Source organism: Eumetopias jubatus, unplaced genomic scaffold (assembly GCF_037043125.1).
Source record: "Eumetopias jubatus isolate StellerSeaLion01/CBP00866 unplaced genomic scaffold, mEumJub1_p1.0 scaffold_16, whole genome shotgun sequence".
NCBI classification, from domain to species: domain Eukaryota; kingdom Metazoa; phylum Chordata; class Mammalia; order Carnivora; family Otariidae; genus Eumetopias; species Eumetopias jubatus.
Genome location: NW_028274822.1, coordinates 62,830,875 through 62,848,445, shown reverse-complemented (window position 1 = coordinate 62,848,445; position 17,571 = coordinate 62,830,875). Strand labels below are relative to the sequence as shown.

General features: G+C 37.0%; 1 protein-coding gene across 2 annotated transcripts in view; it reads right to left on the bottom strand.

Annotated features, from left to right (window-relative positions):
• LOC114198079 (nucleoporin SEH1) overlaps nt 1-17,571 on the bottom strand; it is a 175,495-nt gene that overhangs the window by 144,117 nt on the left and 13,807 nt on the right. Inside the window, exons 5-9 of one of the 2 annotated variants that reach the window (XM_028089348.2) lie at nt 14,625-14,723; nt 9,588-9,728; nt 8,516-8,673; nt 7,042-7,192; nt 3,436-4,367 (exon numbers count right to left, since the gene is read on the bottom strand). In XM_028089348.2, coding sequence (XP_027945149.1) covers nt 4,172-4,367; nt 7,042-7,192; nt 8,516-8,673; nt 9,588-9,728; nt 14,625-14,723 — 745 coding nt within the window. In that variant the 3' untranslated portion in view covers nt 3,436-4,171. Of the gene's footprint in view, nt 1-3,435; nt 4,368-7,041; nt 7,193-8,515; nt 8,674-9,587; nt 9,729-14,624; nt 14,724-17,571 lie in introns of those variants that run through there. The other variant, XM_088019612.1, reaches the window with a different exon arrangement.

Here is a 17,571-nt window from a genome sequence, read left to right as displayed (position 1 = left end):
CCTCTAAAGCTGAACCGAACGGGTAACGCGATGAAAGTCTTGGCCAACTGGAAAAAAAAAACTGCTTACCGTATTCAGTCTGGAACCCCAAAACATCGTCACTCACCTTATACAACAATATTTCCGGTGAACAAGTCATCTGATACTACCCTGAGTTTAGTACTGTTTGTCACTTTGTCTTTACAAGAGCAGATGCAGAAACTTTTCTACCACTGCTTGGCAGACGCTGAAATGTGTCACAATTTGCATTATGTTATACACTGCAATAAAGGTTCAATTAGGAAATCTTGGATCTCAGGATCCAAGATTCATGATAGTTCTCTACTCCTAATCGCCTCTCTGTGACGGAGTAAGGCTGGTCGGGGGTGGAAAAAGGTGAGACATAATTCATCCCTAATTACTCCCCACGTTTTCCTGTTCTCCTTAGGCCACAAATACCACCACTGACATCTGCTTAGCACGGTGCTTTAACTACTTTACTGACACCAGAGGTAATTCAATTTCGTGCCTCTCACTTTCCTTTATCTCAAAATTTCTTCCATACAGTCTGAGAAAGAGTCCTCTTTTCCAAAGTTAACTTAATTCATGCAAGTTACTTAAACAAAATGTTTAAGATGCAACAGCACACTTGGGAATAGAGAAAATGAAAAAGTTGAGTTTAACAGTCCCTATTCCTAATTTTAGCCTGTTGGGGAATGACATGTTTATTTGATCACTTTTCTATGTCCTCTAAAATACTGCTCAACTATGATTCCTGGATACCTTCTCTACTGGTTCCTGCCTTTAGAAATGCTGCATCTTTCCACCCAAAACCAAAACCAATTCACCCTTCCTTGATTCTGTCACCTTAAGACCATTCTGTTTCTCCTACCCTTAACCACCTCCACTTTTACACCTTGTCGTTATTCATCCTATGATTATCTGGTTTGGTCCTGAGTACTATTTTAACACTTATTTTATCAGGACTAGCCTCCTGTCAAACTCGGTTGATGTCTCTACAATTCTCTTGGCATTTTTTCTTGAAACCCTCCAGCTTTGGCATTTGCAAACTGTAATTACCCCTATTCTACCTTTGTCCACACTCAATGAACAAAGATAAGTGGAGAAAATCTCAAGGTTTTCTGAACCCATAAAAATAAACCTACTAGCTTTAGAACTAAAAGGATGCTATTTGAGTGTAATGAGCAATCCTGTTTCACAAAGTATCTTAACTACTCTGTCTACACCATGAGCATACATTGGAGATGAACTGCTGGAATGTATTCATTCACCCTATATCCTTATACCCAACTCAATAAATGTCCTTCCTCCATAAAAATCAAGTGGCCAAAGCTCTCCTCACAACACCCCGCAACCAAGTGGAACTCTCATGACAAGGATCCAAAGTATCTGCAAGCAGGAGAGCACAGACTGATGCCAGCCTGCCAAAATCTCAATCTTGGCTCTCACTTCCTAGCTGTGCAGCCTTGGGCAAACAGCTTTAACCTGCCAATTTCCTCACGTGTAAAATGGCGTACTTAGAGCACCTGCCTCAGAGGTTTGTTGTGAGGATTAATCCACATAAAGTATCTAGAAGAGCACGGACACATGGATGTACTCAACAAATATTAGCTGTTATCAAAACTTACTTGTCAAATAAAAAGGAGGCACAAAACTCCCAGTGAATTTTAAATCTCCTTAGACATTGGGTAGATCTTTTTTTTGTGTTCAAATTAAATTCAATTAATTAACATAATGCATTATTAGTTTTGGAGGGAGAGTTCAGTGATTCATCAGTCTTATATAATACCCAGTGTTCACTACATACATGCCCTCCTTAATGTTCATCACCCAGGACACTGGGTAGATCTTGCAGAAGTCCCAGGGCTAGGGATGCCTCCCAGGGAATTAGAAGTGATGTCTATCCAGTTAAGAAAAAGCAATCATCTCCCACAGTTCTCCTTTACCAACTGCTTTAAGTGGCAAACTTCAGCCACAGATACACAAAGCCACATACAATGTGACCACAAAGTTTGATTCTAGATTAATCTACCAGCTCCCCAAATGAACCTTCTTACATCAGACTAATGCTTATTACCTGTTGCCTAAACACACCTCTGTCCTCTTTTACCTCTGGGCCATCACCTTGGAACTCCTACCCTCCTCCACTTCAGCTCCACCTGTTGAAATCCCACACGGCTTCCAAACCTGGTCAGATCAAATAAACCACTTTCTGTTTCAACCTTTATTATGAAACTGAATCCTGGTTACCTTTTGTAAATTCTGTAGAAGTCTTCTCCCACTAGAATGACTTTCTGTGCTAAGACTACCTTTTTTTTCTTCTTCTTACATATCCCAGAATGTTTAGCATAGTATCTGGCACATAGAAGAAGCTCGATATTCATTAAATTGGAGACTGTCTCATTTCATTATCCCATTCTAACCCCAAGCACCTCTATAATGATTGAAATCTCAAAGACATGAATTTTTAATTCTGAGCTAGATTCAGCCTTAAGTTAGACCCCTTGCTTTGAACCTAAACAAGCCAACAAGTGTCAAACAAGTCCTTTACCAGAAGGAAGACCTTTGAGAATTATTTGAAAAAGATTCTTCTTCATAAATTGAAAAGCTAAAATGCTAACTTTACAGACAAAGCATTTTAATTAATCACAACAAAACTCAAATGTTCCTTAAGTTAAAATTAATCTCAAAAAAATTAATCTATTAGCTCCTTATCCTTTGCAGGTTAAGAAGTTTCAAGGGTATGACACTATACATAGGAAGGTATCTTTGAAAATTAGATTACAAATTACATGGTTATAACAATTGTAACTACAAGCGATTAACTGAGACACATATGAAATGCTTTTCAAATTACACCTTCTCTAGTCCTAAAGAAAGTTAAATCCTTGGCAATTCTTGAGAAAACTGAACTAAAAAGAATTTTACTAGTCTCATAGTTTTAATCACCATAATTATTGTCAATTATATTCTGATTTCAAATTTTAAAAGTATCATTGAAAAAATAACATAATGTGTAATTAGACTGGAAGTCAACATCTGTCAGTTGTAGATGTTAATCTAAATACTGACTTTCTACCTTTTAAATAAATGTCATGCTCATCTCCTAATTTTTTGATTGTTTGGGTTTTTTTTTTTTTGCAACATAATATTTTAAAGAGATAGAAGCTTTACCATCTATCAAATAGAATATAGTTGACCCTTGCACAACTAGGGCTTAGGTGATGCCAATGAACCCACATAGCTGAAAATCTTGAGTCTAACCTTGTACTCCCAAAACACTTAACTAAGAGCCTACTGTTGCCTAGAAGCTTTACCAGTAACATAAAGTCAATTAACACCTATTTTGCATGTTATACAAACTATATAATGTTTTCTTACAATAAAGTATGCTTGAGAAAAGAAAATATTAAGAAAATCACAAGGAAGAGAAACTACATTTACAGTACTATACTGCATTTATTGAAGAGGAAAAAAAAAACCTATGTATAAGTGGACCAGTGCAGTTCAAACCCATGTTGTTCAAGGGCCAGCTGTACATTCTGTTTTCATAAGGCAAGAGATTCATATCTTTTAAAATATATTTTATTAAATAATCTACTTGGAGAATAATTACAAAAGCTTTAAACAGTAATTCCAAGTAGTAAAAGGCAATTTCTTTTTTTTTTTTAAAAAAGACCCAACAGTCCATTATTATGTTTTGCTGCTTTATACACAGGAATGATTTATTTTACAAACTAGTTGGTTGCAACATTAGCCTGTAAAATGTAAAACATTTCTTAATGTCTCAAAGGCAAAGTATACTTTATGATAATCCTTTCACATCAACCAGAATGACAAACCATAAGAAAATTAACATCGTAACAGTTCAAAATAAAACTTAATAGAATAGGCACTTTGAAATTGAAATCAGCTACTGTAACTCACAGTTCGTGTTACTTGTACTTATCTCATTTCATCAAAGGTTATCAACCAGTGAGGCAAATGTTCCTTTGATGCAGAAGCACAAACACATTTAGGTTCCAAACACTGTGTTCTGGTTGTAATACATGCAAGACAGACCCTAAATTAGAAAAATCTTCTAAAAGAAAATGAAGAAAAACAAAAAGCAGCCAGGAATGAAAGCATTTACAAGCACTTGAATAAGGCCTTTAAGTGTTAAATCAGTGTTTTAAACCCCTTCATTCTCAGGTAAGGGATTAAGAGGCCGAGAGAGAGATCGTCTGCGAGGGTGAGGATACTGGAGGTTGGCAGTGTCAGCATCGCAAGAGTGCTCTACCAGAGGAGGAGGAGGAGGAGGAAGGAGCTGGGCATAACTGGACCATCTCGATCCAGCCCGTGGGGAATCCAGAGGGGGAAAGAAATACCTGAAACAATGAAGACAGGAACAAAACACCAAAACAAAACAAAAACAACAGAAAAAAAAAAAAGAAAAAACAGAAGAAAAAGAGAAAAGTAGTAAATACAAAGAGAACCAAAGAGGAGAAAACACATGCTGAAAAAAAAAGCTTTAGTATATTCATGCCAAAACTAACAGAACATAATCACAAAAATCAAGACCCTTACTCAAATCAAACTTGCTTAAGCAAGTATAGAAACTTGAAAGAAAGAAATACAATCTGTTAAACTTAAAATGTTAAAAAAATTATCAGTATGAATGTTACAAAAAAAGACATTTTATAATTTAAAACATTTTCTAATCTTTCAGAAACATATCTGATGCTTTCCTGTATATTTACAAATCTCATAAGCTTTTTCTTTATTTTAAGCAATGCTTCGTTTGAAGTAGCAGCAGGCACACTTTTTTAGTGCATACAATGACACTGAGAACCAATCCAAATATACTGTCCTATAGTATGGCCAGCTACTGCAATATACTTCTGAAGAAATATGACCTTTGAAAATACTTAGGTGCTTTTCTGCAAAAACCTTAAATAGTACAAAATTTTGTTAAGTAAAAGAGCTCAAAGAATATGTCCTGTTGTTATTCTTCTGCCATTTTATAACTTACCCGTAATACTTAAGCATTTTAGCAAAGACTTACAGCTTTATCATTAAGGTCAAAGTTCTAGAGAATATGAACTAAATGAGGCAGCCAACTAAATTAAATTCCTGAGACTTGGAATGTAGAGGTTAATGTGCATGCACAATTTTAGCAAATTTTTAACTGCTCCTCTTACAGTAGGTTTCCAAATTTTGAAGAAAAACTTAAGCCATCGAATCATACCATAAAAAAAATATACAAGCACATATTAGAAACGTTAAGCTCTTTAGTGAATATGAATTGAAAATGTACAAAGATGTCTTCATTTTACTACCAAATTATAAAATGAAGCAATACCAAATATTTAATTTGGCCACAAACTGTACAAACCACTTTCATTTTACTACTACTTCTCTCACTCCTTTACTAATATGTTTTAAATATTACAAAGAAATGACAGAGTTGCACTAAATAATATGTGTAAACCAATTCTACAAAAGGTAAACAAATTAGCACTCAAAACAATCTTTATGAAAAATATTTATTCAACTTTCAAATTAAAATTATAAAAATTCATCATTTTAGCTTACTGTTTAGAAAACAAAAGAAATAAGCCTATGTTCTCCAAATGGAATAAAGTGATATTTTCCCTCCTCCCAACTACTTATAAGGATAGTAACAATCCTTTTAATTTTAAAACCCATGTTAATTTCAGGAACATTTCAAAAAATTGTTTTGGTGACAATGTCTCAACAAAAAGCCTCTCCATTTATATTTCAAAAGCTTCAAATAGTGTCAATAAACTGGCTAGTACAAAAAAAAAATACACTGGATTTTTAAAGGCCTTTTGGATTGCGTTTAGTAGTAAGCAGGCTGCTGGTGTATCTTGGGAGAGGTCAAACGGCGCTGGGGAAGGGGAAAAGGAGCTCGCTCTCCATTCCTGTGTGCATGCAACAAGCAGCAAAACAGCAAAGTTACTCCAGTTAGCTGGTACTCAGCTGTGCTTTCTGTTAAAGGACATAATACAAATGGAGAAGGGAAAATGCATCACAGATCTAACACACATGGTTATTGGCACAATAAGAATACAGATCAAAACTTCAAAGCTCTTTACAATATATGCAGTACAAGACAGCAACCAAAAGCCAGATTTTTTTTTTAATTAACAGTAGTAGCCTCTGTTTCATGAAATCGTCTTTATAATCTGGTATCTTCTGTGGTAACCTGAAATTGTTTTCATGCAAATACTTAAACCTCAAAATTAAACAGCAGGACCTTTTTTTATATAAAAATATAACAATATAAAAATAGTTGAAATTTTAAACAGAATTCTGTTATTTAAGATGACAACAGGATAACCACTGGACAATTTGTTAAGGCTGTGCTTTGAAGTTTCCTGAATTGCATTCCAAATTATTCACAAAGGCATATTAAGTTTATCTCACAAATTCACATATTTGAAATTTGAATATAAAAACAAAAGGATGACTCTTGAGATCACATCAAACATTGTTTATTAAGATAAACAAGAATCTAAAATATGTTAAAAATTCTAAAAATCAAGAAATCAGAATTTACCATTTCCTCTTACAATCTCCATTAAAGTTTTAAAACACACACAAAAAAACCACATCTAATTCACTCTCTTCTACAAAGCCTTAGTTAATGCAGTTTATTTAAAATTTCAGCTTGACCTGATTCAAAGGCTGCACTACTACCACTAACATACTTATGCTCATCTAGGACGAAAATCCTCAGCATTATCCCAGATTTCCTCTTCATCTCACTTTAGAAGCAAAGTAAAATCTTAAAGTTAGAAATATTTCTGACAGACCACTATATTTCAAAATATAATTTAGTTTAAGGGCTTAACAATCTACCTATAAATATGACCATGTAAGCTAAATACAGTGCTAACAAAGTGAATTTTTTCTACTATATTTAAGTATGAATTTCTTCATTCAATCTTAAAACCCATGAAATCACACACCTTTAGTATGGCTACCAGAATGATTTAAAAAGGAGGTAATTTCTAGTTTTCCCACAAAACAGCCTACCTGCCAGAAGAAGATCCGTTTAATGAATTTTGAAGATTTGGGATATTTGAACCTAGGGAAGGATTTGAGTTTCCCTGCTGAGAATTCCCATTGACAGGGCTCCCATTACCTTTCAAAATACCAGTACACTTCCAATTGTCCATATAATTAGCTGAAAAGAAAATGGTCAAATACATTAACATGACTAATAGCTATGCTCAAGGGCACAAATTTGTGGTCAAGTCCTTTAGTACAATTAAAAAAAACAAGACAACTACATTTCTCTCAAGATATAGGTTACATATTTAAAACAAAAGACATATATCTCAATTTTAACAATTTTGTAAAGTTTTACAAGAATTAATTTAAAAAACATAAATTACCATTCCCTTTTCTTACAAGATAATTATTAACAAAGACGATTCTCTAATTTACCACATTAACATTAGTATCAAAATAAATTCTTTGTCTTCATGATAATGAATTTCAGGTACACGTATATGTAGGGCAATGGAGCTGTCTTCTCAGTTATGCAAGTATAGGTCGTGTGGTACCTAACATCCTCAGAGGTGGATGCAAGTAATAAGCCTTTGGGGTTTGAGAGGCCTACCCAACATGGCCTAATTCTTTGAACGCCAAATAGATCACTGGAGACACTGGGCCCAGGAAACTCAAGTTAGGGAGCCTGCTGGGGTGGAACTGGGTGGTCCTGACTAAAGCCCAGGCGCATGAAAAGGAAGCAAAGCCCTTGATATCAAATGACACTGAGGAAATTGAGGTCTGGGCTGGTTCTACCACAGCTAAAATTGACCACAGAAGACTCAGCCAAACTGCATTTTGAGAAACAGTAACTGCTCAGGGTACACGAACTAAGTTGTAAGTCTGGATCCCAACTATGGGATGCCACCAACCAGAGTGGTACAAGGACCAAGGACACCTCCGCCCAGTGGATAAACGTCCATGGAAAAATGCAGACCATGCTGCAGGAACCACAGTCAGCATCAAGTTACTAGACTGAATTCTCAGCCAGCATGACACTTACAAGAAACTTCCAGAATCAGTGGCCATAAGATTCAACTTCTGAGAGTTGCAGAGAGGAAGTAGGGAAGATACTGGATTTTCTCCTATTAAGGGCTGGTTGGCTAAAGCAATTATTTAATATGAGATGTCTGTGGTCCTATCCTGAGTTTGTAGAGCAGTCACACAAGTTACACATATAGCAAACGGGATCTTTTGGAGATACGGCATATTCTGTTACAATTACTTTTAGTTTTAAAAATTGCTTTGCTCCACATGGAAACAATTCAATCAGTCATAACTGCCATGAACTAGATAAACTGATGGAGGTTCAAAATAACACAAATTAATGTTAAGACATTAATATAAAAGTAACTGTAGAAAGATAATTTTCTCCAAAATATTTCTGAATTTACATTTCTAAGTGAAATTTCTGACATAGCAACACAGAGCAACAACTCCTTCATTAAAATCTTACCTTTCCACAATCTTACACAGCCATCATCTCCTGAAGATGCTAGCACTGTTCCTGTTATATTCCAACTCACTCGCCAGACCTGGGAATTATGATTATCAAACTGAGCCACTATATGGATTTCAAATTTTGTGGGCCCACCAGAAGAAGTAAGTTCTTTCCTATTAATAAAAAAAATCTTCCTGAGAAATGCTGATTAAAGATTTTACACACAGAGTTCTAATTTAAAAAATACAAATGGTCTCACATACCATATTATTTTATAAAAATGTGCATATCCATAACCACCACCTTCCTTCCCACGCCCCCCCACCTTAACTCATTGAGAGCTGGGCCATGTCAAATTCATTTGACTCCCCAGCACCTGGAATGATCCTACCACATAAAAATTATTCAGTGATTATTTCATGGAAGAAAGGAACAACAGGGGCACCTGGGTGGCTCAGTCAGTTAAGCGTCCAACTCTAGTCACGATCTCAGGGTTGTAAGATCGAGCCCTGTGTCTACTCTGAGCTGGGTATGGAGCCTGCTTAAGATTCTCTCTCTCCCTCTCCCTCTCCTCCTCTGCCCCCTGACCCAGTCTCTCTCTAAAAAAAAAAAAAAAGAAAAGAAAAGAAAAAGAGGACTGTATTCCCCCAAACAAGGTTGAGAAATTAAATACATAAATTAATTTTAAAAGGGAAGAATAGAAGGGGGAAAGGAAGGAAAAAAGGAAAAGAACTGAAACTCACAATTCCAAAATTAAAGCTTGAATAGGTTATTCACAAGAATGTCTCAGTGCTAATTTAACTGTCCCTAAGTAAACTGCCACCTCTCGTTTGTTCAAACATTTATAGAGTACCAATTATATTCAGAGGATCCAATTCATCCTATCAGCCTAAAGAAAATGCCATTAAGAAAACATGTCTCCTGTCTTTATTCAATTCCCCAACCCCAAAACTCATAAATTTATAGATAAAATGTTCAATGAAGAATCCGTTCTTCAGATCACAGTTGCCTCATCATTCTTCACCACAAATGAAAATAATCATGCGTTTAGAGCATTTTTAAATTAGTAAGTGCTTCAAAAACTCACCTCACAGGCTTTAATGTAAAAATCCTCACATCTTTGGTTGCTATGGCTAGAATATGGAAAGATCTTCCCAAGTTTGGAGCAAAGGCAATGTCATGTACAGGATCTGTGACTGTCATGAGGGTTTCAGCTTTTGCGTATTTCCTAATGAAAAAACAATTTAGATTAAAAATTTCAGAAATGAAAATTTTAAAAAATCCATATTGTTGAGGTACCTCAATTTTTTTCATATTGCTCACAATGAAGCAGTGTTTACCTCTGCAAGGCCTAACCCCCCAAAACTGAATGTAACCTAATTTAGAAAAAGGATCTTTGCATATATAATTAAGGATCTCAGGATAAAATCATCCTGGATCATTCTCATAAAAGACAGAAAAGGAGAAACAGAGAAGAAGGTATGTGAAGACAGAGGGAAAGACTGGAATTACGCAGTCACATGCCAAGGACCTCCCAAAGCCACCAGAAGCCTGAAGACTAGGAAGGATTGTGGAAGAAGCACGGCCCTGACCACACCTTGATTTCAGACTTCTAGCCTCCGAACTGTGAGAATAAATTTCTATTTTAAGCCATTAGTTTGTAGTAATTTGTTATAGCAACCCTAGTAAACTAATAAAGCCCCCAGTTTCTTTCTTTAATTTTATAAGTTTAGCTTAGAACAGTTTAACAAAAACTTTAATTAGAATGAGATCTTGATTTATTAGCCATTAATATCTAATTTCAAGAAAAGAGTAATTGAATTTCCTAAGTACTTGAGTATAAATTGAAAAATGAAGCTGATAACAGCAGGAATGGAATTTTTTTTAGTGGGGATAAAGGAAGCTATACCAAAATCTATTTCATCCCTACAATTTTATTTCTCTATCTGCAAATAAAGAAGAAAACAATGAACGAGTCAACAGATAAGAGTTTTCTATTATGTTTTTCTATGTCATCAATTGAATATCAGGGACAGAAGTGAAGCACATAACCCTGTATGTAAAAGAGGGAGTTAGAGAGAGGTACCTACCTTGCCCTCCTCTGAAATAGTGGTATTCCCAACATTCCATGCTTGGCCTTCTTTTCACCCTAACGTTTTTCTCAAATGTCTCCAAGCAAGGACATGCCTCAGTGTTCTCTCCTTGACCTCTTCTCACCCTATATGATCACCCTAAGTAATCTAATCCACAGCCTTGCTGCTTCTACTGTGTGGTGCTGACTTCTGTGATTGATCTTAGACAAGTCATTTTACTTTGTTGATCTGTTTCTTCATTTGTAAAATGGTGCCAATATAAAAGCTACCTACCCTATTCATAAGGTGATTTTTAGAATCTGAATTTCATAAAATATGTGAAAATGCCTTATAACCTATATAAAGGCAGGCACTTGTATCACTATGAAGACCGGTCTTTTTCGTATTTTCATTCACCAACAGAAATAAAAATATCCAGGGGGCCTGGGTGGCTCAGTTGGTTAAGCAACTGCCTTCGGCTCAGGTCATGATCCTGGAGTCCTGGGATCGAGTCCCACATCAGGCTCCCTGCTCAGCACAGAGTCTGCTTCTCCCTCTGACTCCCCCTCTCATGCTTTCTATCTCATTCTGTCTCTCAAATAAATATATAAAATCTTTAAATATATATATATAAAAATATCCAATACTGGTTAATTTGACAAATGTCTCCTGTGTTCTAAAGGGTGTTATACTTACAGAAGATCAATTAGGTAGTCATCATTGGATTCTACATAGTCCACTATCACATATCCTCTATGTAACATGTTCAATCTATGTAAGAACCTTCAAACAACTCTTACTTCAAAGAACCAGACCAAAAAAATCCAAAAATGGCTGAACTTAAAAGGTCTGATAACTTCCTAAGTCAATTCCACACACATTCACACACACAGACACCATTACCTACCCAATGCCACTTTCTGGTCAGATGTAGAAAATACCAGGCACTTGCTATTTGACTCCCTTGCAGCTAAAGCATGGTAAGTGACCCAATTCTGGCCAGTGGGACCCAATGAAAAAACCTGCTAAGATGCTTCCAGAAAATTTTCTCTCTCCCTAATATAAAGAGACATGAAAGCAAATGCCTTTCTTTGTATCTGCATGTGAAAACCTAGAAATGCTCTTGTGATCTAAGAGGGAGCTGTCACCAACTAAGTATGACAGCAAAAAAAAAAAAAAGGAAAATACCAAGGCCTTAGATGTCATCACTGTACCAAGTGAGCCGCTTAACTAACCCCAGAACTGCTCTGCCGTCAGGTTCCTTGTTATAGGAGATAATGCAGGGAATCCAGCTCCTAATCTAGATTTATTCTGCTAGCTAAGAGACTCATTTGGATTATCTTTATCACTGAATTCTCTTAAGTTTTAGGTACTTTCTACCTGCCCTGTATTTTCTTCCAGAACTAACTGCAAGTTCTTTATCCCTTTACTCAAATATTATTTATGAAGTACTTTTCATTCTCCTGTTTTAGAAATGGTCCACCTTTTAAACTTTAGATATATGCCTCCAAACTCATTCTGTTCAGCTAAAGTTGAAAAAAATTACTTTAACAATATTAACTCTTTGTGAAGCCTCTTTAAAATATGCTATTAGGGGCACCTGGGTGGCTCAGTCCATTAAGCGTCCAACTCTTGGTTTTGGTTTAGGTAACGATCTCAGTGTCATGGGATCAAGCCCTGCATCAGCAGAGTCTGCTTGAGATTCTCTTCCTCTGCCCCTCCCCTGCTCATGCATGTGCACGCTGTCTCTCGAATAAATAAATCTTTTTAAAAAATGTTTGTAGGGCACCCGGGTGGCTTAGTCGGTTAAGTGTCTGCCTTCGGCTCAGGTCATGATCCCAGGGTCCTAGGATCGCGTCCCATATTGGGCTCCCTGCTCCATTGCTCCATGGGAGCCTGCTTCTCCCTCTGCCTCTCATAAATAAATAAACAAAATCTTAAAAAGAAAGTTTAGGGATGCCTGGGTAGCTCAGTTGGTTAAGCAGTTGCCTTCAGCTCAGGTCATGATCCCAGAGTCCTGGGATTGAGTCCTGCATTGGGCTCCCCACTCTGCAGGGAGCCTGCTTCTCCCTCTGCCTACCACTCCTCCTGCTTGTGCTCTGACAAATAAAAAAAATAAAATCTTAAAAAAAAAGTTTATAAAAAAACAGTGCTATTAATGTTGTAGATAGTTTTAATAGCTTAAAAGGTTACAAAAACCTCAAAAAGTTCTAGAGGAAGGTTCCTATAATCTAGAACTATGCTGGCAAATATTGCAGCCACTGGCCACAAGTGCCTAAAATTTAAATTTAAATTTATAAAAATGAACAAATGCAGTCCAGCTGTAGTAGCACATTTTGAGCTTCCATAGCTGCATGTGGCTGGTGGCCACTACATTAGCTGGCACAGGCACAGGGCATTTCCAACAGCACAGCAAGTTCTACTAGACAGCACTGCGTACAGAGATTCTCTGAAGAAATCAAGAATCTGGGAAGTTAGAGGGCTGGTTTAAGAACCCCTCAAAAACATTCTGAATTGCAGAGCCCAAAGGAATTAAAATACAGTGGTCCCCCCTTAGCCAGTCTTACTTCCCACGGTTTGTTACCCACGATCAAACTGCCATCCAGAAGATGATCCTCCTGATGTATTGTCAGAAGGTCAGCAGTAGCCTAACACTATGTCACATGCCTCCATCACTTCCCTCACTCCATCTCATCACGTAGGCATTTTACCATCTCACATCATCACAGGAAGAAGGGTGAGTACAACACAATATAAGATATTTTGAGAAAGTTCATATAACTTTTATTTAAAGTGTATTAGTGCAATTCTTCTGTTATTTCTAGCTACTATTGTTAATCTCATACTCTAACTTAAAACTTTATCATAGGTATGCATGTTTAGAAAAAAATATAGTATATACAGTTTGATACTATTTTAGGTTTCAGGCAGCCACTGGGGTCTTGGAACATATCCCCTACAAATAAGGGAGACGACTATAGTTCTTCTCTTCTGCTTCTGGCCCTGCCCAATATCTGACTCCTAGACCCAAGATTGTTGTCTAGCACATGTGAAGCCTACCTGATCAATTGATGGCTGCTCTTTTCTCCTATAAGACTCTGAGTACACCACTTTACAGCTCTCAGAGGTGTTGCAGGTATCTCAACATGACCCAACATAAATTTTCCATCATGTGCTTCTACACTCTACCCAAATCTGTCTTCTTTCTAGATGTCCTTATTTCAAGAAATTACATTCCATCCATTGAACTATTAAGCCAGAACCTTGAAAATCATCTCAATAGCTTCTCTCCCATTCTTCACCTTCTACATTCAGTCATCAGATCCTATTGATACCATTTCTTAAATTATTCTCCAATTGACCACTTCTCTCCATCCCCACTGCCACTACTCTATCCCAAAGCCACTATAATCTCCCACCTGGACTGCTGCCTTCGAAAATCTTTCCATACCTATGGAAGAGTTGAACTACCATCCAAGCCTATCATTCCCCAACTTAAAAATCTTTCAATGGCTTCACATTAACCATAAAATAAAATCTAAACATGGAACACTAGGTCTTACAGATCTAAGCTTTATTTCTCACCACACTTCTCTTTGCCTATTATATTTCAACTACAATAAAAACACATTGGTTCTCTCTTGTTCACTTACCCTATCATATGTAGTTTTCTCCATTTGGAACGTTTTGCCCTCTTTGGCTAACCTTTACTCATCCTCTAAGTCTTGTCTGGAGTGAAAATTCCTGGCCCTCTCCACCCAAGTATAGTAAACCCTTAACATCCTGATTCTCCCAGTTTATAAAATTCATCACCACTTTTTACTATTTTTGTTTGTTTTTCCAGCGAGATGGTATATACTAGAAAATCAGTCATCTTCTCCTCTACACAATTTAATTTTATATTATCAGAGCCTCACACAGAACTTGGCATAGCATAGGAAATTAGTAAATGTGTAATGAATCATGCATAATTCAATGAATCAATAAAGAAATAACATTTTTAAAAATTAAATGCTATTTGGAACAATAATTAAAACCAAAGCAGTACTAACCTGGTATTTTCATTATATTCGAAAATCTGAACCTTGGCCATTGCATTTGGACTACTGTCATCACTTCCTACAGCTATCATGGGGGAATGAGCACGAGAGCTAGAAATGAAAAGTAAAAACTATTTTACGTTAACTATCAAGTTAATAAACATCTAATTCAGAGAATTAGAAAAACCTGGCATCAAGTAGCTCTACAACCCACAAATAAGCATGCCTAGATCCCTGCCATACATCTGAAACAGCCACACCTTGGGAGGGTATGTCCTTGAGAATGCTCAACATGGGGACAAATGATACCAACCTTTTGCTAATAGACAGTAGTTCTTGAGGCACCTGGTAACTCAGTTGTTTAAGCAACCGACTCATGATTTTGGCCCAGGTCATGAGATGGAGCCCCCATGCTGGGCTCTGCACTCATCAGAGTCTGCTTGAGATTCTCTCTCTCCTTCTCCCTGTCCCTCCCCCTGCTCGTGCACAATCTCTTGCACACTCTCTCTAAAATAAATAAAAAATCTTTAAAAAAAAAAAAAGTAGCTCTTTTCCCAAAAGGTTTCAAGCATTCAGATTTTAAAAAAACCAAACAGCCAAGAGGTCTTAGAATTTTTCTTCCTGAAAAATTTGGTCATTAACTATGAAATAAAAAGTAATCCTACAGTGACCAATTCATGGCAAAGGGATTTTAAGTGCGGGGCTCCTGGGTGGCTCAGTCGTTAAGCATCTGCCTTCAGTTCAGGTCATGATCCCAGGGTCCTGGGATCAAGCCCTGCATCAGGCCCCCTGCCCAGCAGGAAGCCCTGTTTCTCCCTCTCCCACTCCCCCTGCTTGTATTCCCTCTCTCGCTTGTCTCTCTGTCAAATAAATAAATAAAATCTTAAAAAAAAAAAGGATTTTAAGTGTTTTGTACAAAAAGAAGAAACCCTGATAGAAAGAAGAAAAGTAGAAAAAGATCATCCCTCAAGAAGGTATGCTCCCCACACATCATTCTCTTTTCTAGATTCATTTGTGGTCAACTTCATTTTTAAAAAGGCAAAGATAAATTATTAGAGAACGAACTCTATTGAAGTGAACTCTAGGTTAAATTATTATTTTTATTTCTATGCCTAATTATTTCAATATTGATTTCCTTTGCCTCCCTCATCCAGATTAAGTAATACCCCTATGAATATGACCCCTTGTATAACCCCTATGAACATGACCCCTTGTCATCTGCCAACCTCATAAAGCTGAAAACAGAATGTAGTAATTTAAAAAAAAAAGGTTTAGTTCTTTATTACTAAAGCTTTACTAGCACTCTACAACTGGCAGAGAGAGGGACAAGAGGAAACAAAAATTAAGGTGCTCCATCCCCAAAATCAAGTCCTCCTGCAATTTACGGGTACCCCAGCCTGCCAGTTCCCTTGGTTTATACTCCCTACAAGGAAATTCTGCCAACACACTCCACCTACTCAGTTGAAACTCAGCCAAGCCCTAGGTAAGACAGTGAACTACTAAGAAAACAGAGCACCTAACAGGAAAAAAATACCAATACCGGTTACCAGCCATAAACACTACTCTCTTATTTATAACCACAGAAAGATAGCAAAGACTAACACACAAGGAAACCAAGATGCATGATGAGAATAAAGACCAAGGTATACAAATGTGTCTCTGAGAAAGCAGATACAGCCAATCCTCATCATTTGCAGGTTCTTTATTTATAAACTGGCCTGCTTACTTAAAGTTGTTTGTAACCCCCAAAATCCAGTACTTGGGGCTTTCACAGTCACTCATGAACATGCCTGGAGCAGCTCTACAAAAAATGAGTCATCTGACCCACAGGTTCCATGCTGAGGTCAAACAAGGTGAGGTTCTGCCTTCTTATTTGAGCTCTCACACTGATAACAAGTGTTGCACTCTATTTACCACCCTGCTTTTTGCATTTTTGTGCTTTGTGTTAGTGATTTCACTGTTTAAAATGGTCCCCAGGGGCGCCTGGGTGGCTCAGCTGGTTAAGCGACTGCCTTCAGCTCAGGTCATGATCCCGGAGTCCCAGGATCGAGCCCCGCATCAGGCTTCCCGCTCCACGGGAAGCCTGCTTCTCCCTCTCCCACTCCCCCTGCTTGTGTTCCCTCTCTCGCTGTGTCTCTCTCTGTCAAATAAATAAATAAAATCTTAAAAAAAAAAAAAATGGTCCCCAAATGTGGTATTGAAGTGCAGTCTAGTGTTTCTAAGTTTAGCAAGAAGGTTATGATGTGCCTTACGGAGAAAATACTGTTATTAGATAAGCTTTGTTCAGGCAGGAGTTTTAACACTGTTGGCGGAGTTCAATGTTAATGAATCAGCAACATATACTAAATAAGGTATCTTTAAACACAAACACTCATAAAACAAGGTTAAGTATTTATCAGTTGACAAAAATGTGATCAAAGGCTCGTGGGAAACCAATCCCTTATCTCCCCAAGGAGTGAAATACACGGTTGTCCCCTTGCCAGTTAAGAGCAACGTAACAAAATATTAGAAAATAGGTGAATGGGAAGTAGAAGCAAAATAAGCTAATTTCCTTTTTAAAAAAAAAGAGGTGAGTTCCTATCTAATCTAAAAAATGGATATATCATTTGAAATTATGATAATTACCAATAAAACTAAAAAACCATCATCAACATTCCCACAAATAAGATATCTCTATCTGGCTGGCTCAGACGGTAAAGCATGGGACTCTTGACCTCAGGGTTGTAAGTTCGACCTCCACGTTGGGTTTGGAGATTCCTTAAAATCTTAAAAAAAAAAAAAAGATATCTATCTAGTCATACCTTGAGAAATGGAAAGCTTTGTAAATGTGCTAAATTCATCTTTTGTATAGTGAGTATAGGTACTGTTTAAAGCTAACATAGCAAGAACCAGAGGCATAAGTAAATCATTTATAAATATAATAGTAACTGGGGTGCCTGGCTGGCTCCGTTGGGAGAGC